Here is a 26,354-nt window from a genome sequence, read left to right as displayed (position 1 = left end):
TTCGTTATGATAACAAAGGAGCTCCCCTCTTCTCACCGCATTGAACTGGGTATGTAGAACATAATAAAATGCATCACTTTCTGTCAATATTTATTAAAAATACCACTCTTGTAGATTAAACTGGCATTGATTTCATACATCTTGTAGATCTCAAATCTTTTCGCTTGAGCTGAGCTGGAATTAATAACTTTTTAAAAAAAAAGAAGCAAGTACTGTCAACATTACTAATAAAATGAGGAGATAGCAGCCTGATTTTATGCAAATATTTTCTTGTTGGTCTTGATTTACCCTGTTATTTCAAATCACTGTGGTTAGTGGTGAGAAAGAGAAATTTTTAATCTGAGTAGCATGCTGTACTTGTTTGGTTTTATAAGGAAACATTGTATATTTGTATAAAAATTGGAACTCTGTAAGCTTTGATTTGAGAAGAATATTATAATGGAAAATTACCTGAAAAAAGACCTACAAGAAAAAAATTGCTGCTGGCTCAGTTTTTAGTGTAACTTTTAGGCAGCCTTAGTTACCTAAGAATTAGGAAATATTTGAATAGACAAGAACTGTTTCTATAAAACTGAGTAGTTAAAATGCAGTTTCAGAGAAGCTATTTCTTCAATAAAGTTAAAATTAAACTCTAACAGGACAGTCTCATAGAAAGAAACTCAAGTTCTGTGGCAAATAAAACTTCTAGTAACTAAATTTCTTAGAAGTAACTGTAAAATTGCTATATTAAATGTATAGAAATGTGCATTACATTTCTGTAGAATGCAAGTATATTAGAGAGCTTAGCCTCAACTTGTGAACTAGGAGATGAGTGGAAGTCAAAAAGAAAAAAACATTAGTATTATAAAGGATGATTTAGACTTTCTCCTCATCAAGGTTACATATTTTTAGTCATGTAAAGTTCTATTTAAATCTGAAAAATAGATCCTTTGGACTTTACATTGATTTTAGACAGCATTTATTGAATAGGGTGGGGTTTTTTGGTGTTGTTTAATTTTACCAATGTCAAAACAAAGCATTATGAAGCAATAATGTTGGAAATTGAGATATGAAAGCTATTTTAAAAATGTGATGCAGTCAGTTGGTGATTCAAACAAAAAAATGTTTCACTTGTATATTACAAACCACAAAGCTATTGCAAAAAAAATGAGGGAGGGAGTGCATTACAAATCTGAGCATAGAAAAATACCAAAAGCTGAGGCTTTTTCTTTATAGGAGCATAAACACTGTTACAGTTACAGTGCAAAAAATATTTCTGTATCAGTTATCTTAATCTTGATATGGAGGGGAGCACCCGTATTAAAGGAATGACTCAACTCTTAGTCTTCCTTTTAAGGATAAAATGTGTTTTTTCCCAAATAGAATCTAGTGGCACTGTTGTTGTAAGGCTAGGCGTGCACTAAATCTTGATACTTTGGTGTTTCAGATAGGACCTTCAATTCCCCTAAAACATTCCTGCAAAATATATCTGTAACAGAAAAAAGCCAGCGGTTGAGTTTCATAGTTGGATTGTACCTTTCAAACCTCACTGAAGTCACCGAAAACATTTTTGTATACTTCAGTGAACTTGAGTCAGACCTTTTGTCATTTCTGTGGTTAATTTAGCTTACCTTTAAAATGTAAGCTTGAACAGCAATGCTCAAAATAAATACATGAGGAGAAAATTACTACTGACATTTAACATTCATTGTACATATTTTGCTGATGGTTTGTTTCTTGTGTAATTTTTATTTCTTTTTAATTCTCTGCTAGAACTACTTTGTTTTCTTATTTGTAAATCTGTTTCATTTATTTAAGTTAATTTTTATATACATTGATTGGGACAATTGATAGAACAAAAAGGACTAATAATGTAAATATTAATTAAGCTACTTTTGCTCATGAAAAATAACTAATGCCTACCATTAATGCTAATTTTTCTAAAATTCATCAACATTAAAATGTAAAAGCTGTGTTTCTGTGATGTCTGTAAAGAAACTGAAGCTCTTCAGACTTCACAAAGTACACAGTTGTCATTTGCATTTATTTTTCATTTTTAAAGTAAATGAACTGTTTTATAGTGGAGATCTATGTCTGAAGTTTAAACCTGCATTGCAGAAAAAATAAGTTTCAAGTCCTGTTTAAATCTCAGAATCATCACTTTTGTTTTAAATTAAATTATTACCTCTTTAATTTTGTTTTTTCTATTTGCTTTGCTGTTGCTCTGTTATATAATTTTAACACAACACTGTGGTTTTGCAGAAGCATGTGCAGACAACTGTGGGACTCCATAAGTGTAATTGAGCATTTAAGTGTTATTGGTTTCAGGAAATAAAATATGCTAGCTCAATGTATATCACAAGTGTTCTAATCTAGAAACTACACTAAAATTATATGCTTTCATGTACTGATCTAACTGCACTAATTTGCTAGGCTAGCAATAAGCTTTTTTACTAACTTTAAGGCAAATAATAACTCTCAGATGAAAAAAGGAGTGTAGTAACTAGCCATGTGTGTGCAATCCCTATAACTAGCCAAGGCCAGCATGCAGGTCCTTTATGAACGCCTTCTCAGAAGAAAATATCCACGAACCCAGAGAGACGCCTACCTAGGTATGTTTTCAAAGCAGATGATATAACCCCTCAGCTTTTATTAATACTATAAAATACTATATTCTTACTCATAATATAAAATATTACGTTATTTTCTAAACAAGAGCACTATTTCACTCTTCGGCCAGACTGAATGTATATTTAACTCTGATGAAGTCTGCAGAATTGAGCTGCATATTTCTAGGCTGAGTGTAGATAATAAAAATGAGAAATTATTGCTGGTTTTTGATTTAGTGTTGTCCTAAACAAAAATGATTAAAGAGTTCAGTCAGTTGTTACCATTTAAATAAAATAGCTAATTATTAAAGTTTTACATAATTCATCACAGACTCAAATTTTTTAAAGACTAATACCTTTTCTTCCTGAGTAAACTTTCGGGTTGCTTCTGGTATCAAGGCTTGATTCTTCCAGACACTACACAAGACATTTTCAAAGTTTAACATGAATTTGTCTGTATCTAAATTGCCAATTTTCCCTTTGGTGAGTGTGAGTGTCGGCCTGGACAAAAGATGACAGTGCTGTTTTTAAGCATAAGGAAGTTTGAGATGGGAAAAGAATAAAATGGCAGTACAGCCTCATATTAGGCCACCAGCTTAATCATTTATAACTGTATTTTGGTTTTGTTTTAAGGAAAAGATAAAACTGGTTTGTAGCAGAGCCAGCAATATTGCATCAGATATTTGCTGCTTAAACATTATTGCTGTAGAATGTTATGGTTAATTTCCTTTTGTCTTGTATTGCCCCTATTAATTTTTATTTTATTTTATTTTATTTTATTTTATTTTATTTTATTTTATTTTATTTTATTTTATTTTATTTTATTTTATTTTTATATATAACATGATAGTTTGGGATTTTTCCATAATGATTTTAGACTTAAGTTTTAAAGGTTTGTCACAATGCAACTGAGGATAGGCTTTGAACAAGATAACTAATCAGTATTGTGTCTCATAAGTAAACATTTATTTTCACTAATGTAAACCATAAAAGTAAATGATATTTTCACTAATGTTAAAATTCATGTGGCCATAAACACACCGAAAGTAGTATCGTATCAAACTGTGTTCATATATTTTCAGAATACTTATAAATACATATCTTTCAGAAAAGTTATAACAGTCATCATGTACTGTTCAGCTAACACAGGTGTACATAGTTTCTTTCAAAAACAGTTCTAAAATTGTTTCTGAGAACTTCATGCATTTCTGCAGTTTGCATATTTTCTCAGAACTTTGAGTTGTGTGAATTAGATTTAAACTTAATGCCAAACAAATTAAGTGTAATGGATGCAATTAGTTGAAAATCAACATACACTTAGCAAATCTAGGTGGTATCATTGGAAGACCAAGTTGAGTAATCACCCTGTTGCCATTCTGTAAGCCCATGTTTATTATCTGTATCCTAGATTTATTATTGTGGGTTTCAAGGCATGTTTTGTTCGTGTATGTTTTCAAGAAATATTGTAGGGTTTTTTTCCTTAATACTGTCCTTCAAAAATGAATTTAAATATAAATAGTTGCTATTGACAATTTTAGGGTTTATAAAGTGTTACCTTCATGATCAAAACATAGGACTAAATTATTTGATTAATTAGATTCCCTTAAGTAGACTAGGAATGATTAACAAGGAAAAACATCTTCCATGAAAGAAGAAATCTGTTTGCTTTATATATAAGTCATTCAAGGTTCAGATTGAGTTTAAGCTGCCATATCGTGGAAGATTAATTTGTTCTTAACGTTGAGCTGTTGAGAGAAAGGTCAATTAAATAACAGTTTTATTTGACTAAAACATGATTCCTCAAACAGTTAAAGAGTTGTATTTATATTAATGTAGCTCTCAAATCAGGTAAATAATGTGAACAATGACATTGCTGCTGAATTGCAGCTCTCAATGCATAATCTGCAAACTGTATCATCTAAATAACAGTATTTTCAGGTATAATTTTGAATGGAAAATTGGTTTTCTTGACAAGGCATCATGAGTAATACTCAATTGCAGCCCTTTTGTTTTTATCAATTATGTTCTATCCTCAATCTCAGAAATTGCTAAGAAATTATTTTAATGGGAGTTTATAATTTACTTGATTTAAAGTTGACTGTGGCGTTTAGTGCAGCTTTGAGTTTTATTTGATGGGTTCATTTTCCTGTTTTAAAATTATTTTGTGGGATAATTGGTTTTACTCTGCAACTTGGAAAATACATGTTTCATGGATATGTCTTCTCATCTTTCCAGAAAACATAGATGTAGAAGTTCGTCTTACAGAATTGTGTGAAGAAGTAAAGGTACAGGGTTTTTTCATGTATTAACTAAATGAAATAACTATAGAGTATGCTAATTTCATGTGCTACTTGGAAGTAAACTGTTTCAGCAATTACATTCTATATGGGTTTTGCCAACACTTATTTCAACCTTTTCTCATTCAAAGAGAAATGGCTCAACTGACTCTGAAACTTAACTATTGATCTGATGGCTTGATCTGTCAGTCGTAGCTATGGTAGCCTTTGTATATCATGAAACTGAAGCTTATAGAAAGGTGGATTACTTGTATTAAAACAACATTTTAATTTTTCTACATTTAGAATTCGAATTCTTTGGTTTTGATGGTATTAAATAACAATGTTAGAAGATCAAGCAGTAGTAGTAAGTTGTACAAAAGCAGATTCTCCAAGTGATCCCCTCACCTGGAAGGACTTGTCCTGATGTCTCTTTCTGTTTTCCTCCATTTGCAAGGAAACATTGTCTGTTTCCAATTCCAGTGGAGACTCTCCCCAGCTCTCTCCTTAGTCGGAACTAGCCCCAGTGAATAGCTAATTTCCTTGTCACAGCAAAGTTTAAACCACAGGTTTTGAAACCTTTTTGAAAGATTGCCCCTGCTTGCTGGCTAGTGGGCTTCTGCCTGGCTGTTGAACATTAGGCTTAATTTTCATTACTGTAGTAGTAGTAGAACTTCAAGGAAGTATAATGCTGTCTTTAAAAGGATGTCATTAGTATCTGCAGACAAAGCCAGCAGTTAGCTCTCCATGGGCAACTAATAATCTTAGTTTCTACATTAGAAGGGTTTTTTACATGTACATTCTTTTGTTACTCCATTAGCTTGCTCATGTTCATATTGTTTCCCTTTTCTCCATTCTTTTGTGCAGTTCTCATCAAAAATTCCTCTTATTTCCTCTGTCATCTGCTAAGTTGGTATTTCAATATTTGCAGTCCTTTTTCTACTTGCTCTTAATATTGCCAGGTGTTCAGTCTTTGCTATCTTTACTTTTTAAATCCTTTGCCTCAATGCCTTATATGCCAGCAGTAAGTTTCTGAAAAACGGTGTTTTTTCCTAAAATTGCAGGGAGCATACGCCTGGCAGGCTACGATTGACTGCTGTGGGACTATAGCAAAGTATTACACTACACTGTTAATAAAGAAGACCTTGCTACAGTGTTTCACACCGAGTTTGTCTTGGTGTGATCTGTTTCTAGGAAGCCTATACTATAGCACTGATTATGCTTAAAGTGTATGTAGATATATACCACCATATAAATGTTATTGTGAGTTGGGCCTATCCTGAAATGGAGATGCGTCAAATTTTTACTATTGTATCAAAGTTGTACTAACACAGTGAGTACAGATTTTCTGTTTCCTGCTTCCCTTTCCTTTCAGGCACACTGCATGTTAGAAAACACAGCTGTTGTAACTCTGTTGCTGTGGCCGTAAATTGAATTGTGCATTAATTTAAGGTCAGGAGTCCTAATTCTGAAAGACAACTGAATAATACTTAACTTAAAATAATCTACTAGTGTTGTAACATAGGTTAATTCTATTCTGATACTTGGGCAAAACAGTTCTCATTTGGAAGTTATTTTTTAAATTTAAATTCTCACTGAGATAAAGTAACCTTTTTATGATTCTTGTCAGTACGTTATGGTCTCATCTGTTAGTGATGTAAATATTTTCTTCCTGACTTTAGAAAATGGAAAATCCTGATGAACTGGCAGAACTTATAAATATGAACCTTGCTCAGCTTTGCTCACTTCTGATGGCTCTCTGGGGGCAATTTCTGGAAGTCATTACCTTACAAGAGGAGGTCACAGTATTACTAGCACAAGAGCATCACACTTTAAGAGTAAGTATTGACTCTGTCTTTAAGACCTCTGAGATATTCATACTCTTACTGTGACAAATTGTTGTGGGAATGTATATCAAAATGAGACTCCAGATTCTAATATTTCTAGTTTTATTTGGGAAAGTTAGTTGGAATCATAAAGGGAGCTGTTGTATTGCGTATCTTGCTTGTGTATCATGTTGTTAGAGCTTATTCTTGAAATACAATGCATAAAATACATTATTTATGTTTACAAGCCAACTAATTCATTCATCTGTTTGAGTAAGAAATGCAATTCAGAAGGCAAATGCAGTCTGTGGAGTAAGATGTATTTTTGCAGAATGATGTATTTTTCTGTAGGAGGTATGCCTTGCCTGGCTCCCACCCTACATTTTACTTCCCTGCTGTGTTTAGGCTGCCTGCTTCCATCATAAAACAAAGCCTACTTTCCTTCTGAATTAAGAATTTATAATGTTCATAAGCTCTGAAAAGTCTCTCAAGTGGGATTTTTAAAAAAGAACACATGTATTAGAAATTATCTGTCATGTAAGTATGTGTATATATGTATAAAAACATATATATAGTGTGTACCTACACACACAGTTGATCTGTGTATATGCATATACAGTTGCTGTGGGCTTTTTACATGCACAAACACAGCAATGCTGGTTCCAGTAGTGAAATATTTTCAGATATGAGCTAAAGTGTTACTCTTACTTTCCAATGAATGTGTTTTCTGTCCATTCTTTTGTGGGCAAGGATTTGAAGAAACCTGACATTCTAAAGTTTTCAGAGAGTACGATTCATTAAAATAAAAAGAGATAAACCATGACACCCACCACCCCTACTCATCAGACGCACAGCTTGATCTTTGGCTGGTCTGGCATCTTTGGTGTCTGACCTCGCAACCTGTGCCTTTGTATCACATTATAGAATAGGTGATTTTACGAGATTATCTAAAGGTGCTTCTTGTAGAACCTTTTACAGAGAGCTTGTTAGAAGGTCTGGTTAATAAAAATAGACATTGTCAGTGCTTTGTAATAGTCTCAATACAAAACAAAGTCTATCTTAAGCCTTAGGTCTTAGAGATTTGATTTGTCTCAGCAGCATTTCTGTCACTTGCATCAAAACAGTTTCTCTTTTAGTTCTGGAGGGAGACGTAATGAAGGATACTTTGACTGTGGTCTTATATACAGACTTTTGATAAATCACATTGTTTAATGAGGGAATAATGGTTGTGGAAATGTCTTATTCTGGAGAATAAATGGAATCTTTCAGAAAGAGCACAAGGCTTATTTGTTAGACGTGCTAACTGGAAGAAAGCATAATCATTGTACTGGCTATCTATGAAGCTCACCTTTCTTTGCTTTTCATGTGAATTCTGGAACCTTTTCACTTAACTAGTGGAAGCTATATAAAACAAGAATTCTGTTTCACTTAGCCTGCACTTGCATTCAACTGCTGGCATTTTAGTGTTTGCTCAAGTATTTATTTAATAAAACCAAAAGAAGTATTAATATTTTTATTTCTGCTGCTCCAGTGTTGTTGGTTTTTTTAAAGGTATAGCTAATGATTAGGTATTTAGCTTCTTAGATGTGGTTCTTTTTAAATTCTGTGATGAAAGTAATTCTCTCTAGCTCTAAAATACCTTATTTATTGAATTTTACTACAGTTGGTTTATTTTTTAATTATTTTTTATTTTTATGTATTTTATTTTAGGGAGTGTAAGTCAAAGTAGTTGATTATACTGTGTGAATTGGGATGTTGCACATATTCAAAGTATTTCAGTGATGCTTTTCAGTTTGCACAAAATTCAAATAAGAGTTCCCTTCCTCCTTCTTAAATAATTTTTTTTTAAAAAAAGGTATAATACAATTTCATGCCTGCATTTTTTTCCCTTTCAAGTTTCTGTTATGCCCACTTCTTTTGTTATCTGTCACTATGCATAAATAAACTTTCCTAAATTGAGCTCAGAGGTGATCTCTCTTATAACTGAAAAGCTTGTTTACTTTTTCAAAGAAGTGCCTGATTGCTATTTCTTACTGAGTTCTGCAGTTACTGAATACTTTGTTATCTACCCAAACATCAGAGACTGAAAAGGAGATGCAGGACATGGGTAATTTTACAATTACCTTTTTATTTAGGGAATGATAGCAAAGAGCAAACAGGCTGACTCTTTAAGAATTGAATAATATGGCATTGAGAAGGAAATTTTACCTGAGCCAACTTAGAACCAGCAATGTGATGGTACTTAATTTTACAAACAATTTGTAAAATTGTTTGACAAATGTGACATTTGTTTTCTGTTGTCCAAGATGTGAAGAGCTTGTGTGAATACTTTGCAAATATATGTAATTAAAATTCATACAATAAACCATAGCTCCAATGGACTTGCCACATGGCAGTAGAGCAGGAGCCAGCAATCCGTAAAACTTCAGTTAAAAAGAGATGGTAAATTTGAGCCTCGACTCTTCTGAGAGCATGCTCAGTTGTTGATTGTGGATTCTGTTTTGCAGTGCTTAGCATAATTGTAATTTGTATTAATAATCTCTTGAGAATTTATATTCCGAGGGTTCGTACGAACTTCTTTTGGGAAATCTACAGTGATCGTGTTTCACCAGAGGCATTATCTGCACATATCAAATGATGCATGCTTTCTGGTTACTGAATGTAGTTAAGATTTGAGAGGTGACCTACTAATTCTCCTCTTGAGAGAGTATCTGTCCTTTGTAGAATAAGAGTTTGGTATTATACAAAACTGTTATAAATAATCCTTTATATTTTGGAAACTAATACTCTGATGTGTTTGCCACTGGATGCTAAATCTCTTTTTAATTTGCCTTTTCATCTTGCAGTATTTCCAGACTACACTCTCCACTGTATATTTATCTCCAGGGAAGTTTAGTATTAATCTAAGATAAATGAACCCTTTTAGAAAGTCATTAATCTGACTGGTTTAGATATTTGTGTTAAAGTACTGCCTAGAAATGTCTGTCATCACTATTTGGTAAATTGCTTTCACCCTCTTTGTGTGGATGCTTATAAATCAAGTATTTCTGCTGAAGTATTGTTAGAAAATAGAGTTATAATGAAATAATATTTTTAAGTATTTAAAATTATTATTTTAATCACTTATTTTTACTTGTTTACTTAAGTATTTAAATAAACTATTTTCAAATACTATGAATATTAAGCACTACATTAAAAAACCAATAACATTTCCAGTATCCTAGAACATCTGTCGACTACATTATCATACCGATAAGGTTTTAAAGCTGTGTTTTATTGAAAAAAAATACTTATAGTATGTTTTTTTATATTACAGAAAGTTTGCACACTAAACACTAGTTCACCTCTTTGTTCCATAGTGACATCTTCTGGTAGGTGTGAACATGCTCTTCCAAAATGATTTCTTTCAGTTGGATTAGTCATAAAATAGGAGAACTGAGAAATAAGATCTCAGACTGTTAAACATAAATGTGCAGGGACTCAATATATTCTATGGCAGGTTTTCTGTACAAATTTTTCTCCTATTTACACTGGGAGGACCATAAAAACCATAATTTGGGGAAGTCTGTAGGGACTAGGAGTAGCAGATACAATTTCCTTCTGCAGAGTCACTGTGGAGTCAGCCCAAGTTGGTAGTGCTTCAGTCAATGTCACCAGCTGGTAGTCATTCTGGTTCTGCAGAGCCTGTTTAACAGTATGCTAGCAAATGCCTTGGTCCTTCCATTAGTTAAGCACTGATTAAATGTAATAAACGACTGTTGGTTTGGTGTTTTTTTTGTCTCCTTAATATTGATTTATGGGGCTTTCAGAGTTTGTTTTCGGCTAGTTTTATACCATTGCTATTGTACTAAGAGCTGTCTGGAGATGGTAATCACATTTTCTTCAAAAACACTGGAATTACTTAAGCAATTAGGAACAGGATTCATTGCAAACAAAAAAAAGCATCTTCCTTTTTCTGTTTGAGAGAGAAGCAGAATTCTAAAGATCCAGTCTCCATATAACTCCATTTGCTTTCTGTGGTAAAGTGATTGCTCACATCTAAAGTCAAAACTTGAAGTCAAGGCTTGAATCCTGGGAAACAGCTTTATGCTCTTCTCTGGACTTGAGCCAGATACACCTACTAATTGGGCAATATTCCTGTTACTGTTTTATTTCCTGTTACCTCATTGATTATGATCTTTAATTCATTTTAAAATTGCTTAGTTTAGAATGATAACCAGTCCACTCTCCATGATCCGTTGTTCTCAAATCTAGATTTTAACCTGTAAAGTTTTCTCCAAGTCTGTTGTGCAACAGTCCTGTCTTCATGGGGGAAAGGTTGGGGATTAGTGCTGGCAAAATCATGTATTTAGAAGATACGCGTCTGCTCAGGGAAGCCAGCTGGGAAAATGTAGAGGAATGTGTAGGAGCACCAGTTCTGACCCCATATCTGTATGCATGAACCCCATTGTGATTTCTGAAGGAAAGCAGACACACCTTTGTGTCTGCTCACTGCTGAGTGGAAGTTGCATTTACAAGAAAGTATCATATTTAGTGTTTTCTTTTTACTTCAAAACGTTTTCCATGACTATTCAGAGATGATGTTATGACTGAGATTAGTTTCATACAATACAGTAAATTGAATTCTGGGAGGTTGGGACAGGGCTTTCAGTTTCTATTGCAGGTTAGAGATTGGAGAATTAATGCTTGTGATTTGTGCTTGGGTTTTTTTCTTAAGCGCTCCGGAGCATTTTTTTTTTCTGGGTTTTTCTTCTGTCAAGATAAAAAGTAGGAAAAAGTAGAAGCTACAGAACATAAATCTTCATCCAATCCAAATGGTACCCTTTAAATGTATACTAGGCAGTGTATCAGGAGGGAAAACTTAACTCCCCTGGAAGTGCTTATCTGTGAACAAAAGTTAACGTGGTCCTGAAGGACTGCTGTTTGGCAGGTAAAATACAGGATTTTCGTAGTGCTATGTCTGTGCTCAGGGCGGATGTGGATGCTGGCTGCAGCTCTGAGTGAAGTGAAAGAGCTGGGGGAGCTGAACTGAGTCTGCCAGGTACACTGCAAACTCACGATCTGTTTGGGAAATAGGTAACTTAAGAGGAAGATCAAGAGTATATTGGAAAAATAAAGGAGTAGGGGACCAGTAAGTGGTTGGTAAATAAATTAAGTAGATTAGCTACATATGGTATCCAAGTGGGATAGAATTTTTGATTTAATTAATATAAACAAATTGATGTTTATGCCAAAGTTAATGCACAAGCAGTTGCCAGCAGCCATTGTACAGCATATTCTTTTTTTTTTTTACACATATAATTGGGCAGTTGCAAAAATAAAAATTCTAAAAATTCATCTAGATTGAACTAATTTTTTTATGTAACATCAGGTATGTGATAAATCTCGTCTTGCAAAACTAACTTTGGGGTTTCTAGATAATGAAAGTATCGAAAATGCAGTATGTTTTTATTTGTAGTAAATTGCTGTATAATTCACACTCTCTATTTGATGATAAAAAAATATGTTTCCCTATGTTACAAAATACCATTTCAGTATTGTATGTTTTATTGACTTCAGGTGTACAATAAGTCTTGACAGTGCTTGTAAGTAGCATACATTTTGTTACTGTCTTCGAAATGTGCATCTGGAATCTTTAGAAACAAAAGATTTTTTTTGCACGGTAGTTTACTGTGAGAAGTTTGAAACACATACCTCTGTATTTGAAACTGCAGAATACCTAATGAATTTCTGCTTCTGACAGTAATCCTCAAACACATTCAGAAGTGTACATCAGTCTTTTCCTTCTTATAGAAATTTCTTCTAATGTTTTTATGTGTTATTGTTTCAGATGATCCCGATTTGGATGATTGATTTCTTGGTAATCAAGCTGTCAGTAGGCAGCTGAATCTAATACAATTCCCCTCAGTCCCAGTGCACAAAATACACATTTCAGTCACTAGTCTTGTCTGTGGCATCCTCTTCCCTCCCACTCAGGCTGAATGTTTTTTGAAAAGTAACTGTCTGTACAATACATACAAGTTAATAACATGTGTAGGAATGCTGCTGGGGTTTCAGAAATTGTGTGTAACATAAAACAAGCTCTGACTTCGTTTGGATCTTACAGGTGCGCAGATTTGCAGAAGCATTCTTTTGTCTTGAGCATCCTAGGCAAGCTGCCCTTGCTTATCAAGAACTACAGTGAGTAGCCTTGAAGTGCACAGTATGTAGCATTATTCTGTAGCTTCTGTTGTGTAGAAGTACTGTCTTGCAAAAGTTCTTACATAACAATTTCAAGGGAAACCTATGTTCTGAATTGAGATTTGAAATTTTTAATGAAAGTTATATAAGAAACTGTTAAAGAACTATTCCAGCGATCAGATAATTAATTAGTAGAAAAGCTTCCACTAAAGTGAATGAAACTACTGCTAATTTCTCTTAATGTAAAACCAAATAGTTCTATTTTTTTCATGTAGGACTACTTCCTTTTTTTCAGTGCTCAGAGTCACCTACAGATGTGTGCAGCTATCAAAAACACTTCCTTCTGCAGTTCTCTTCCACCCCTCCCTATTGAATGCAGTGAACTAGATGGAGATATGAACTCCTTGCCTATAATATTTGAAGATCGATATTTAGATTCAATTACTGAAGGTAAACATACCTCACAGTGTGTTTCTTTTTGAAGAAATGAGAAAAAAATTAAGTAAAACCTGAGTATTTTTCTTTACATTTCTTGTTGGCTTTAAAGCTTTTTATTTGCTAGGAAATTTTTCTTTAGTTTGAGTTTTGAGGATGTATTGAGTTCTGTAATGACTAGTGTCTTATGGCTTCAGTTAACCTGCATAATCTTGTTATAAACAATCCTTTTTCTTTTTTTTTCTTCTTTTCCCCCGTTCTTTTTTTTTTGGTGAAAGATCTGGATGTGCCCTGGTTGGTAGTTCAGAGTCTTCCAAGGTCAGAGTCCAATAAACTGGATAAATTTGAAGCTGAAGAAAGTTTTGTAGCTGGTTTTACTAGCCCGGAACTGAAAATAAGAGGTGCCTCCAACGTTTGGCATTCAGAAAGTGAAAAGATGCTAACAAAAACTTTGAAAGGGAAAAATGAAGATGTGAATAAATCCAAAGTTAAGGTTACTAAGCTTATGAAAACAATGAAACCTGAAAACACAAAAAAAGTTGTGAAACAGAACTCTAAGGACTCTGTGGTCTTAGTAGGCTACAAATGTTTGAAAAGTGCAGCACTGGAAGATGCCTGTAGAAGCTCAGAAGGCAGGCCTTCATGCAATGCTAATGAAGGGCTGGACCCTACATTAGGTGGATTTTCTTGTGATACAAAGACATGCACCAAGCAAATAAGTCAAGGAGAGCTTCCATTTTTGCCATCTGGAACTGAGGAAAAGACAGCCAAGACTGAAGGTGTCCAACCAGGTCCAGGTAGCCCTGTGCACTGTGAAAATGTGGCTAGTTTTGATAGGCTTAGTATCTCCCAGACAGGCTCTGGAACTGTACAAACAGATAGTGCTCTACAACCCATAGGTGCACTTGAAGGTTGTCATGGAGGACAACCAGCTTCCTCAGGAGTCAGGACAATTGAGGTTAAACCAAGTAATAAGAATCCCTATGAAGGGGGGAAAGTAACTGTTCACATTGGATCATGGGCAGAGTTTCCACAAGATGGAGTGCAAGGAGAGAATTGGCAGACACCCAATATTCAGTGTTCAGAATCTGGAAATAAAATTAATTTGGGAGAACAGGAACCAGTGCTTGAAAAGGAAGATGCCCATGAAAGAAACTTCCAACGTACCAGTGACATCTTGACAGAAAGTAAAAGTAATCAGCCTGCCCTTTCTACAAAAGAAAGTCAACTTTCTACGAGTGGAGACATGACTAAATTGCTAGAAGTTAGTGTGACATATGCCTCTTCTAGGTTTTCAGATTCAGGTGTAGAAAGTGAACCAAGTTCTTTTGCAACCCACCCCAACCCTGATCAGGTTTTTGAAAACGTTCAAGGGCAAAGTGCATACAATGGTGAGAGAGCATTTCCTCAGCTTTTACTAAAACCAGACTGTGCTATAAAAAACACGATAGAAAGCCATTGCACTGAGAGTACCAGTGCTGTAAGTGAAATACAGTCATCCCTGACGTCCATAAATTCTCTGCCTTCAGATGATGATCTGTCACCTGATGAAAATTCAAAGATATCTATTGTACCCGAGCACCAGTTAAGCGACAGTAAAACGGTATTAGATCTTGGAGCCACTGACTTGCCAAAATCAAACACCAGTTTGCAGCAACAGTGTGTTGTATTTTCAGGGCCCTTGGATAACAAAACTCTATCTATACATTCCTCACTCTCAGGAACAGAAGATCTTTTACACTTAGTTGTTTCAGATGAAGATACATCTACTCATGTGAAAAGTTATAGCCCACAGGCAGACCTTGGCACAATCTGCAAGAACTCTCAGGACATTGAAAGGCATCCTAACATTAAAGAAGAAACAGTTAAATTGCATTTAGAAATCACTTGTATGGGTGAGCCATCTGTTGTTTCAGGTTCTTCATCTGTAAATGCAGTGAATGAGGTTGAAAAAAGAAATGAAGGAAAGCATAATGAGCCTTTAGAGCTAAAGGAGACCACTGAAGAACTGTCAATAGCTCATACAGATAATCCTTCTCCAACCAGTAGTACTGACATGGTAAAGCAAGGGCTTGTTGAAAACTATTTTGGGTCTCGAAGCAGCACAGATATTTCAGATATCTGGCCTGTGGACAACAGCAATCCTGTTAGCCCTCAAAAGGAAACATATGAAAAACAAATCATTTGCTCTTCCCAACGAGATGAAGAAGAGGAGGATGATCAGGAAATGATTGAAAACGGGTATTACGAAGAAACAGACTATAGTGTATTAGATGGAGCTTCCAGTGCTGACCAGGGTCATGGCTCAGCAGAAGAGAGAGGCCTGAGGTCTGAAAGGATTGATACTGGGCCTCTGCGAGACGGAATGAGCATGCCTCCTGTCTGTACTCCTGGTTGTCTGTCTTTTCCTTCTTCTCTGAGAGACTCTCCTTGCAATGTTATCTGTTCTTCAAGGAATAAATCTGATGCAATTACACAACAGCCAGGCAGCACATCCTGCAGCTCAGCTTCAGCTGTATCCTGGTATGAAAGCTCCCCAAAACCTCAAATGTTAGCGTAAGTGATTGTTTTAAACCAGTTTTTTACTTCTAGAAATTATGTTAATATGGCATAAAATGAGGAAAAGAAGAGTTGTTAGGCTTTTAGAGTGCCCCCAGGACTGTGCTTGTGGATTCTGCATGCTCAGTAACATCACGTTTTAGATGTTCAGACAGAAAGTGTGTTAGCACTGAATTCCTTCTAACATTATCTTGTCATTTCATGTGGTTTGACAAACTTAAACCAAACCATAATTTTATTTTTCTTTCATTTCACTGATATGTTGCTTTTGAAAAAAAATAATTGTATCCCTGAAAAGTGATGTTGTAACAGCTACTGAGCATAAAGATGGTGTTTTATGAAACGGAAGCTGTTACAAAGAGGACTGGAGCACCTCTCCTATGAAGACAGGTAGAGCTGGGCTTGTTTGGCCTGCAGAAGAAAAGAAGGCTTTGTGGAGAACTTAGAGCAGCCTTTCAGTACCTAAAGGGGGATAAAAAATCTAGAGAGGGACTTTTTACAAAGGCATGTAGGGAATGGCTTTAAGCTGCAATAGGGTAGATTCAGATTAGACATTAGGAAAAAATTCTTTACTGTGAGGGTGATGAGACACAGGCACGGGTTGCCCAGAGAAGCTGTGACTGTCCCATCCCTGGCAGTGTTCAAGGCCAGGTTGGACGGGGCTTGGAGCAACCTGGTCTACCGGAAGGTGTCCCTGCTCATGGCAGGGGAGTTGGAACTGGATGATCTTTAAGGTCCCTTCCAACCCAGACCATTCTGTGACTCTATGATGATTCTATGAAAACAGCAAGCATAGGAAAATACACTTTGAGTTTAAAAGCATAAAACCAAAACCAGTCTCTAACTAGTTTTCCATCTACCTAGTGAAGTGAAGCAAATGTGCAATGCAAGCCAAGGTAACGGCCTTATTTTTAAACCTTAACCCAAAACGTAACGTCTCAGAGCCCATAGTGCTCTAAATTACACTGCAATTTGGATACCAGAAAAGCCAAATTTAGAGGAACATCAGGGATCTCAGGTTTCACCTCTTCTTACTGATGCTCCCTGCTGCTAACTGAACATGGGAAGCAGCAGCTTAATGTGTTGTATTGGAAGTAAAATGTTGCTATTGGAGAGAAGAAAGTTTAAGAAGAGATGTACAAAAACGAATGCTGAGCAGATAGAAGAGATAAAAGACCAGATAGTTTGTGGTAAGCAGCTGAGAACAGGAGGGAAGGTTTTTAGCAGTAAAAGAAAACACTTCAGAAGTGATCAGAAAAATAGTATCTGAAATAGTGGAGAGTAGGTACTGGCATGGCATGGAAGTATTAAAAGCAGAGGCTATTTCATGTGTTCTGTAAAAATAAAAGAAAGGGACAACTTGAAGTAAAATCAAGGACTTGACCTTGGGGAAAGCAGAGACTCCTGGAGCTTGGGATAACTGGGATTTCTAGAGGGCATGATCTCCTCCACAGAGAACGAGCCTTGGTACGTTCAGTTCAGAAAACATGCTTGGAGTGCAGACTCAAGTAACTTCTGTTGCAGAGTGATAAGACCAGCTGCCTGTAGTGGTTTCTCTTCAGGCTGACTTCATTGAGGCTTGCTTCTGCCAGTTAATAGGGAATGAGCTAAAGATGAAGCTGGGAAAACAGAACAGAAAGTAGAATGGGAGGAAACAGTGAGCAAGCAGAAGAGGATAGTATACAGCGTGATGCTGGGAGGGATCATGCGGAACAGACAGATTAAGGAGGGAAAGAAGCGTAAGGAAGCATAAAGCCTGAAGTGCTGCAGGGAAACTGATACGCAGTTAATTATGTAGGAAGGTCATACAAAAAAAAAACGAAGGGAAGAGGAAGAAAGGGAAGAATGCAAGGAACTCCCAGCATGTGGGGAGCTCAGCTATTGGAAACTGTATAGTGTGCGTGCCTTCATATAATATGTAAAAGATCAGGGGACTGGATCTGGCAAGTGTCAGTTATTCAGCCTACCAGAGATACTTTTTGGTGAGCAATTGCAGCACTGGATCCAGCTCTCTGCTGACCTAGGAAATAGGTTTTAAGTTTGGCAAGAATTATCAAAAGTCAGTGGAAATCTTTACCTTGACTTCTGATGCGTCACAATTCCTGTAATTCTGTTACTACATTTAAACAAAGGTGTTGCTAACTCAAGACCAGAACTAAGCCAGAATCTTCAGTGGTTCCAGAAGTACCTCATAGTTCGTAGAAATGTTGAGAAAGGAGAGTAAAACTTGGGGTATGGATTTTGTTACAGAAGAAAAGGGGCTGTAGGAAGCTGCAGTAAAAATATTTAGAAGGAATTGGTTTGTTTTGTGAAGATACTAATTTGATAAATATATATTTTCCTTCATATCAATTACATAGAAAATAAAGTAAAAAACCACTATAAAACAGTGTTCTAGGAGACCTTACATTTGTCTGTCAATAGTAAATGTTACTTTATCATAAATACGGTTTTGTTCCAGTTTCCTACAGGCTAAAGAAGAACTGAGGCAACTTAAACTTCCTGGATTTATGTATAGTGATGTTTTCAAACTGGCTTCTTCAATACCTTACTTCAGTATGGAAGAGGATGACTGCTCAGAAGACGGAATACATCTTATAGTTTGTGTCCATGGCCTAGATGGTACGCTGGGAAATGTGATACTGAATGAGATAGCAGTTCGATTAACGGTCAGGTTTAGTGTTTGTCATTTGAACCCTGAACTGAATGCTTCTGAAATAGGTTTGCCGGAAGGAAACAGGAATCTGACATTGTATGGCTCCATTTAACAATATGTTCCATAGGTTCTTTTAAATGAAGTATCTTATGTAACATTTGTCTTCCGTAAAACTTTTATGCAATTAAACCCATTTTATGGAATAGTATTTGTCCATATCATGGGAATAGAACGAAGTTACTAACAAACCAGTTTTGATTAAAATTTGTAATATTACAGTGTCAAGGAAAATAAAATTATGGATCTTGTTACGAAAAAACTAGTATATGTGGAATGCAGTCAAGTTAAGTTTTAAAAGTTGGCTTTATTTAATCGCAGAATGGTTGAGGTTGAAAGGGATCTCTGGAAACTCCTTAGTCCAACTCCCCTGCTCAAAGTAGGGTCACCTGCTGAGGACCAAACCCAGTTGGGGTTTGAGTGTTTCCAAGGGCAGAAAGCAGCTTTTGTTAAGCACTTTTAAAACAGAAGTACTCCTTCTTACTAATGTAGATGTTAAAGTGCTGTTGCATGCCTAGAGAGGACACTAAATTTATGTTGGCCAAAAAATGTGGTGTTAAAAAAAACCATGTATTTTAAGCCCTAGAAAACCCCATATGGTTAGAATTTTCTAATGTAAATGGTGGGTTCCTACAAGTTCTTTCTTATTAATAATAGGTTTAAATGAAAATCTTGTGCTCTAATTAAAGCAGAAAGGATACTCTTAAAAACATTACAGGATCATTGATGTAGAGAAATCTTCAGGATGCCAGTGAAACTAGCATTTGTTAACTTAGGTACCAGTCTAAATGTACCTTTGTCTGCTAAGAGTCCTCTGTGCCTTTTTATTCCATGAAAAATGTTAATGACTTGCTCTTATTCCTTGCTCCTTCATGGAATTATTTAAGCTCTTTAGCTGAGTTTTATCAAAATTAATTAGGTTTTCAAGAATATAATGTTCACAGTGCTATGTATCTGTTGGATGCTAGGACAGAATCAAACACAACTTCCTAAATCCTTGCTTTTTAAAAACAGTGTCTGCATTGAATGTCGTTTTTATAGACCATTTTGGCATTGCATTTGGCATTGCAGTTTATCTGTTGAGTCTTACTGAATTTTAATTAGGGCTGAGAATATCATTAGCTGTGCTTAAATAGAAAATTCATTTTGGTATTCTGGGTGCTTTTATTGCAGGTTAACTTCACAAGTTAACTTGTGAAGCATTGCAAGTCTAACTCTTGGTTGTTTTTCCTTTTAAGGTAACAGCGCAGATCTAAGATTAGTGAAGACTTACATTGAGCTAGGGCTGCCTGGAGGGAGAATAGATTTTCTTATGTCCGAAAGGAATCAGGTATTTGCCAACAAAACAAGAATTTTTGTAAAGCAATAAGCAGTGCACATCTTCATATGTGTTTATTTAATGGCACTATCGTGTGGCAGTTTACCACGTTCTCTGTGTTTTTACTGTGTTCTCACAGAATCCATTATTTGATCTGTGGCTTGAGTTAAAGTAATTACAAAACATACTATGATATTGAAGGTAAATACTTAAGGAGTAACATTTATTACTGCCATTTTGTTGTGTGTACTGATATCTCCTAAGTTCTCAGCGTAATCAGTTTGGATTGTAGATAAATAACCTCAATGGTAAAAGTAGCGACAGTGAAAACTGGTGTGGCAAGAAGGGAGATGTGTCATTTCAGAGGATCTGAGAAATACAAAATACCTGTCTCTTGGTCTTTTATCAGTGTACTACTGTAGGATACACATTATGACACTGAACCAATATCAAATTGCCTCTTGTGTTAAACTTTTATGAATTTTATTTTTTTTTTCAGCTGAAGTAAACTTGCCAAAACACAGAAGACCAATTTTTACTTTTTGTGTATGTGTTACATATTGTATTAGACATACTTCAGGGATGAATTAGAAAAAAGAGTCTCTCCAATGGCTCAAACAAAAGGTTCATTTAGTGCAGTAGTGTTTTTCTGGCAATAGCTGCTGGGACAGGCTGGGCAGGCACCAAGCCGTGCTTCCTCTTCTCTAGCCCTACAGTTTTTGGCAGTCTGCATTTCTGAAACTTTCTGATGTGGAAATTCCATTGAGACCACTGAGCCTAATAGCTACGGACAGATGTTCCTCCTTAATGCTGGCTGATTCCTTATGAATGTTTTTACTTGCAGTTTCCACGGCATACAGTTGAAATTGCTTCTGTGGTACATATACATGACTAATTCAGTAGCAAACAAGGATATTTAAACAAATCCCCCTACAGCTTGTTTTGGAAAAATAATAGTTAATAATCATTCTCCATTTTCCACTTCAGTTAATTAAGTATTTTATAAACAAGTACAATTCTCCCTTGGGAGGCAACGGAAGAGACTTAGTCCATTCAGTATTTCTCAGGATCACATGAGAAACAGTTTCTGGTCATCTGTAATATCCTTCCCTCCTCCTTTTCAAGCTTCTTGTCATTTAAAGTAAGATGATCCAACCAGACAGGGCATCTAAGATGCTATTTTCTGTACTTCCCTTGCTTTCCTAATGTAGCCGATTATATAGAACACAGATGTATAGCTTATTATTTGCATATATGTTTAGGACTGTTTCTCTATGTAACATTGTTTTGCATTTCTTGCCATTTAATCAGGAAGGCATGCAGTGCTGTAAGATTTTTCTGAAATTCTGTTCGGTTCTAGATTTGACTATCCTGGATATTCGCTTTTGTCTTCAAACTCTCACCTATCATCTCCTTTTCTTTCCCAGATCATTTATCAGTATGTTGAACACTAGAGATTTTATCACAGATCCTTTGGAACTTGTGTTGAAAAGTTTTGGGCAGCCTTTGCCTATCTCTTTTAATTCCTTACTGCTAATCATTGTAGAGAGTCAGCTGTGAACTGGCAATAAGGCTTTAAGGATTTTGGTTTGTTTTGAATAACCAGTACTAATGTAGACTCTTTCTGCCGTTTCAGTAATTGTCTCACTTCTGTTTCATGGGCAGTGTGATTTAGTTCTGAATATGCAGTTTGGTCTTCTGTTTCACTACAGATAAGATTATGTGTATGGGAAGGCTTAGAAGTAAGGCTGGCTGTGTAATGTTAAGATTTGTTTTGGTGTATTAGAAGAAAGTAGTATCACTACTTATATTCAATGTTACAAGAAAAAAACCCTTGAATTATAATAACTAGCTGTAGTGTTTGTATTCAAAGTTAATACGAATGCTTTGTGTGCTGTTGATCAAAACACTGGAGAATAAGAATTCAGGCTGAATGCAGAATGTATATTGCTGCATTAGAAAATACAGTTATTATTTTTTATTTCTTTTATTTTACAGAATGATACCTTTGCTGATTTTGATTCCATGACAGATCGCCTTTTAGATGAAATTATACAGTATATACAAATTTATAATCTAACCCTTTCAAAAATCAGGTAATATCTGTTCTATACTATTTATAGAAATAAACTTAAAACTAGAGCCCTGTGTTGTTCTGAACTGTGATGCTCAGGAGCAAGCTAAAAGAGAGATGGTAAAGAGAAATTAAGGGAGGGGGAGGAATAAGGGAAAAGAGGACAAAGAAAAGAAAGGGACTTCCCAGCTGAAGGAAAATTGCAGTGTTGTAAGCTCACCTAGTCCTGTTGGTGGTTTTAAGGCAGAGCTAAGCATTACATTTAAAGAACTGCTGTCCATGCTTCCTCAGATCCTGCATGGTAGGGTTCTGCAGAAAAAGAGATAATATTTTGAGGAAGTCAAAGGAAATTGTAATAGTGCTCTGTTGAAATGCAGTTAGCTTTCTTCCAATTTTATAGTCTCTTCACCAAGTATGACATAGCAGACTATCTTGTCATTCCTACAGGGAAATTCCATCTTATCAGTGATGTTGAAGGGCAGCTGCATGAAAAAAAAGAAAAATCATCATTCTGATGTTTTCTGATTGTTTCATCTGCTAAAAAGCATGTTTTACATCTTAATAGAAGGCTCACCCAAGTCTATGCATTCCTGCTTCCTTTATCAGTTACTTCCAGGGAATACCTCTTCCATTTATTTTCTCAAAATACAGTAAACCATTTAGGCAGACTACCTTACTAACTCAGCTGTGTTGCTGGAGTTAGCTCATTGATAGATGAAAGGGGCAAAATCAAGCCTGACTTCATACATTTAGACATCTTCAAGTTATACATCTGGAAGTTTTTTGACGTGCAATCACATGAATTTACTACAAGTTTTTAAGTACTCGTGCTTTTGGTAGGCCCTATTCAGCTAGAGAAAGCATCTGACATGTTTAAACATAATCTTGCTTTTTAAACAAATGTTGCTATTTTGAGAAAGGCAAGATAATAACATGGTGAATTCTGTCTAAATTTATTTATTTATTTATTTATTTTAAATCAGTCTGTGGTCGTATTTGTGTCAAGCAGGCTGCATGTTAGCCTCAGTACAGGAGAGGAGAGTTCTGTAGCCCATCAGGCCATGCTGATACCTTCTCTCCCATGCTGTGGTCTGAAGGCTGTAATGAGTGCACCCACACTATGACCTTCTTGTTGTTCAAACCTGACAACTGAATTCTCTGTTGCTTCTCTCATAATACTTTAAAATTGTAAATATTTTTCCAGACTCATCTATTATTTGTCACTTGAAAAAAGAAATTGTCAATTTTTATTTTCGTTTCTTTTTCAAGGTTTATAGTTGTCTTTGGCCCTCCCAAAGCAGAATCTCCATCTCTCAATGCTAGCTTGTCTTGTGAGAAAGTTAAACCTATCAGATAATCCTGCACCTGTTTCCTGGTAGCTGCATGAGAGAGCTTTCAGAAAGATGAGTTCATATGCAAGTGCTTGAAGGGTCACCCAGAAAGCCCAGGAAAGTACTGTTGAGAAATCCTCTGCTCAAGTAGCCAGTGTTTTCCTATTTCATTTTGACTGTCCCACTGTAAAGAACACAGACTTTGTGCTAGTTATCCATGGTCCCCTGAATGATGCTAGTTTCTTCTAATAAAGTTTCCATGTCAACTAAAGGAAGTGTGCCCTGTACAAATGCTGCTTAATAGCTGAGTCAGATGAGATCTATACGGATTTTGTATGACAAGAAAGCTGACAGCTTTGTGTGTCAAAAATACCTGTTCAGCCTCTCTCTTAATCTCCAAGACTTGTTATGGGGAAAAAGAAACACACGTCATATGCAGAGCTAAAAGTTTATTGCTAGTCCAGTTAGTGTTCTAACAATCTCATTAGGAGTGCAGCAAAAAATTACTGTTAGTCTAGTTACAGTACTACTAAAATTCATAGCCTGAATTAGTGCAGAAAAATCCTGTTAGTGATACGGCTAAAGTTGTTATGCAGAAGCTTCGTAGTATCTTTCTCAGGTGGTAGGCTCCCCTTCCAGCAGCCATCTGGGTCCTAAGATTGATGGTTTCTGTCTTCCTTAAGCAGAGGGACATTCTGAGATTCTGCACTATCAGGTCAATGCAAAGTCTCATGCCTTTAAGTAATGGCAAAATCCTGTTTATTGTGCTATATTCTTGTACTGAGAAAAGGTGCTTCCTGTACCATCAGGATGCAGAGCCCTACGGTAGTGTCAGCTTCAGTGAACCAGCTGATTTTGCCAAAGCTACTACCAGTTATTGCACCAAGACGCTACCCAACACGTGCCTTGATCTCTCCTCTGAACAAAATCTTTGCACTCACTACTAGTGTGCAGCAAGCATGAACTGGAAGCTTGATTCAAACCAACTGTCTTATAAAAGAGCTATTTGGTAAAGAATCATGGAATACTTTAGGTTCAGGGGACCTTTGGAGTTCATCTGGACCAGTTAATGCAACTGAACCAAGTCAAATTGCTCAGTCATACCCATTCATATTTTGAGTACCTGTGAGGATGGAAGCCTTTCCAGGTCAGCAATAGCTAGGAAATAAACCGCCTGCTCTTGCAGTATAGTTTCAGAAACCATTTTCCTCAGGTCTTACATAAATTTCTGATGACCTGTGTTGAACTTTAACCTCAGTTGGATTAATCAGCTCATCTTCCTTTTCCCTAAGTAACGTTGGCTCACAAGAAAAAGAAGGAGATTTTAATGCTATGCATATATTAAAACATCAGTTCATTGTTTTAGCACCTTTCTGATGATGGCTTTTGGTGGATTTTTTTTTTTTCTTTCATGAATTCTTATAGTTGAACAGGATTTTTCATGTGCTAGCCATGCTGTGTCTAATTTCCAGTATGATCTGAATTGGCAGATTTATGCCATAAAGCACATACAAATACTTCAGTATAATTCTGTTACTTCAGTGTGTTAATATCTTGTATTCTAAAGGCGGCAATATTGCCACCTACTGTTAAGAAAAGCATTGGTTTTTGCAGAGCATCCCAGTTGCAGGTATCTGAAGCAGTGAGTAGGATGGGTTATGCTTATGTCTTACACAATCAAAACCCTTTTTGAAGGGTTTTCCTTTTCCTCTGCTTTTCTTTCTGATTTGAGCAAATCCTTAAGCCTTTCTCTTATTAGAAAATAATATTAAAGGTATACTACATTTTCATCTAAACATCTGAACTTGAACACAATACATTACTGTAACCTTTGTTATTTTTCTGAGTCTTTCCAAATTAAGGAGAGTTTAATCTTTGAGCTCTAATTCACTCATCTAATTGTGACCACCCTTTCTTCCTCGAATGGATCTTCCCTCTTTCTGAAGTTGTGGTTCAGGTGTGCCCATATTCTTGAGGATGGTGGGATTGCTGGATCAGGTTTTTTTCCATGATGAAACTGCCCTTTGTTGTGGTACAATATAAGAGTTTCTCATTCCTTTATGATATTTAGTAAATAGTAGATAGGCTGTCAAGAGAACATCTCTGCTAGTGTTCAGATCTTCTTGAGAAAATAATCTCTTTTACTCAAGAGCAGTCATGTCATGCAGATCATCTTCAGGATAAACTCAGTTTCTATGGACATTTTCTTATTCCTAAAGATATCTACAGCTTTGTTTTTCTTGTGCAGACTTTATGATGTACTCTGAGGAAATGGTTTAAATTTTATTATTCAAGAGAGTCAGCAGCTCAGTATTTTGTTTTGCAAATGCAGTGCTGTTGTGCTGACAGCACAGTGGATACATGTCTTTCATTTCTAAATTAGTTAGGCAAACATAGCAAGCTGCAGCAAAAAATTTCTGATGTTGCAGCAATTTTGAAAATCTAGTAGTACAAGTGAATGGGAATCATACACACATACACTTCAACTGTGTATTGGTAAGGAACAGATAGCCTGCTCTGTCATAGAAATGTATGGTTGTGTCAGAGTTTAGGGGCCCAGGGGTGGCTCTGTCGTTCTGTAACCTAATGTTTGAATTTTTTCATTTGGCTTTAAATTGGAATTTTCAGAGTCAGTAATTCTTGCTTGGGAAGCTATTGAACAGTCAAGGAACTTTTTAGCACTGTGTTTTACACTTGGAGCTTTGTTTTAGCTATTTTTGTTGCTGAATATAGTGGTACAGAGCAAACAGGAAGGGTGGTCTAATGGGTTTAATGTTGTGGCACAGTTCTGCTATGTATTTCTGAATGATTGTTCGTTCTCTCCATGTCCTGAGATTACATTTTAAAACAGGAAAGGTGCTTTTTCCTTCTAATTTTGTGAGTCTTGTCTCTGCAATATCCTCTGTAAGTCAGTGCATAGAATGGTGTAGTCCTTAACCTCAGCAGGGGTCTGTAAGCATAACTGAATAGTAACTAGAATTGCTTGATCTTGTAGTGGCCACTCTGAAGAAATGCTTTATACAGACTTGTGAATATGACAGCTAGCACCTCAGA

At 35.8% G+C, this 26,354-nt stretch overlaps 1 protein-coding gene across 1 annotated transcript in view; it reads left to right on the top strand.

Moving 5' to 3' along the window:
• Positions 1-6: 6 nt before the first annotated feature.
• Positions 7-26,354, top strand: part of LOC308219623 (stromal membrane-associated protein 1-like) — a gene marked incomplete at its 5' end in the record, with an annotated part of 160,537 nt that continues 134,189 nt past the window's right edge. Inside the window, 10 exons of the mRNA XM_080614851.1 lie at positions 7-49; positions 2,514-2,591; positions 4,824-4,873; positions 6,547-6,702; positions 12,797-12,870; positions 13,166-13,320; positions 13,584-15,861; positions 18,326-18,486; positions 19,816-19,907; positions 21,894-21,991. Of these exons, the coding sequence (XP_080470977.1) occupies positions 7-49; positions 2,514-2,591; positions 4,824-4,873; positions 6,547-6,702; positions 12,797-12,870; positions 13,166-13,320; positions 13,584-15,861; positions 18,326-18,486; positions 19,816-19,907; positions 21,894-21,991 (3,185 nt within the window). The remainder of the gene's footprint in view (positions 50-2,513; positions 2,592-4,823; positions 4,874-6,546; positions 6,703-12,796; positions 12,871-13,165; positions 13,321-13,583; positions 15,862-18,325; positions 18,487-19,815; positions 19,908-21,893; positions 21,992-26,354) is intronic.

Source organism: Psittacula echo (assembly GCF_963264785.1).
Source record: "Psittacula echo genome assembly, chromosome: 4".
In the NCBI taxonomy this organism is placed as follows: domain Eukaryota; kingdom Metazoa; phylum Chordata; class Aves; order Psittaciformes; family Psittacidae; genus Psittacula; species Psittacula echo.
Note: the sequence above shows the minus strand (reverse complement) of the source record. Positions and strands in the feature narration are given on the sequence as shown.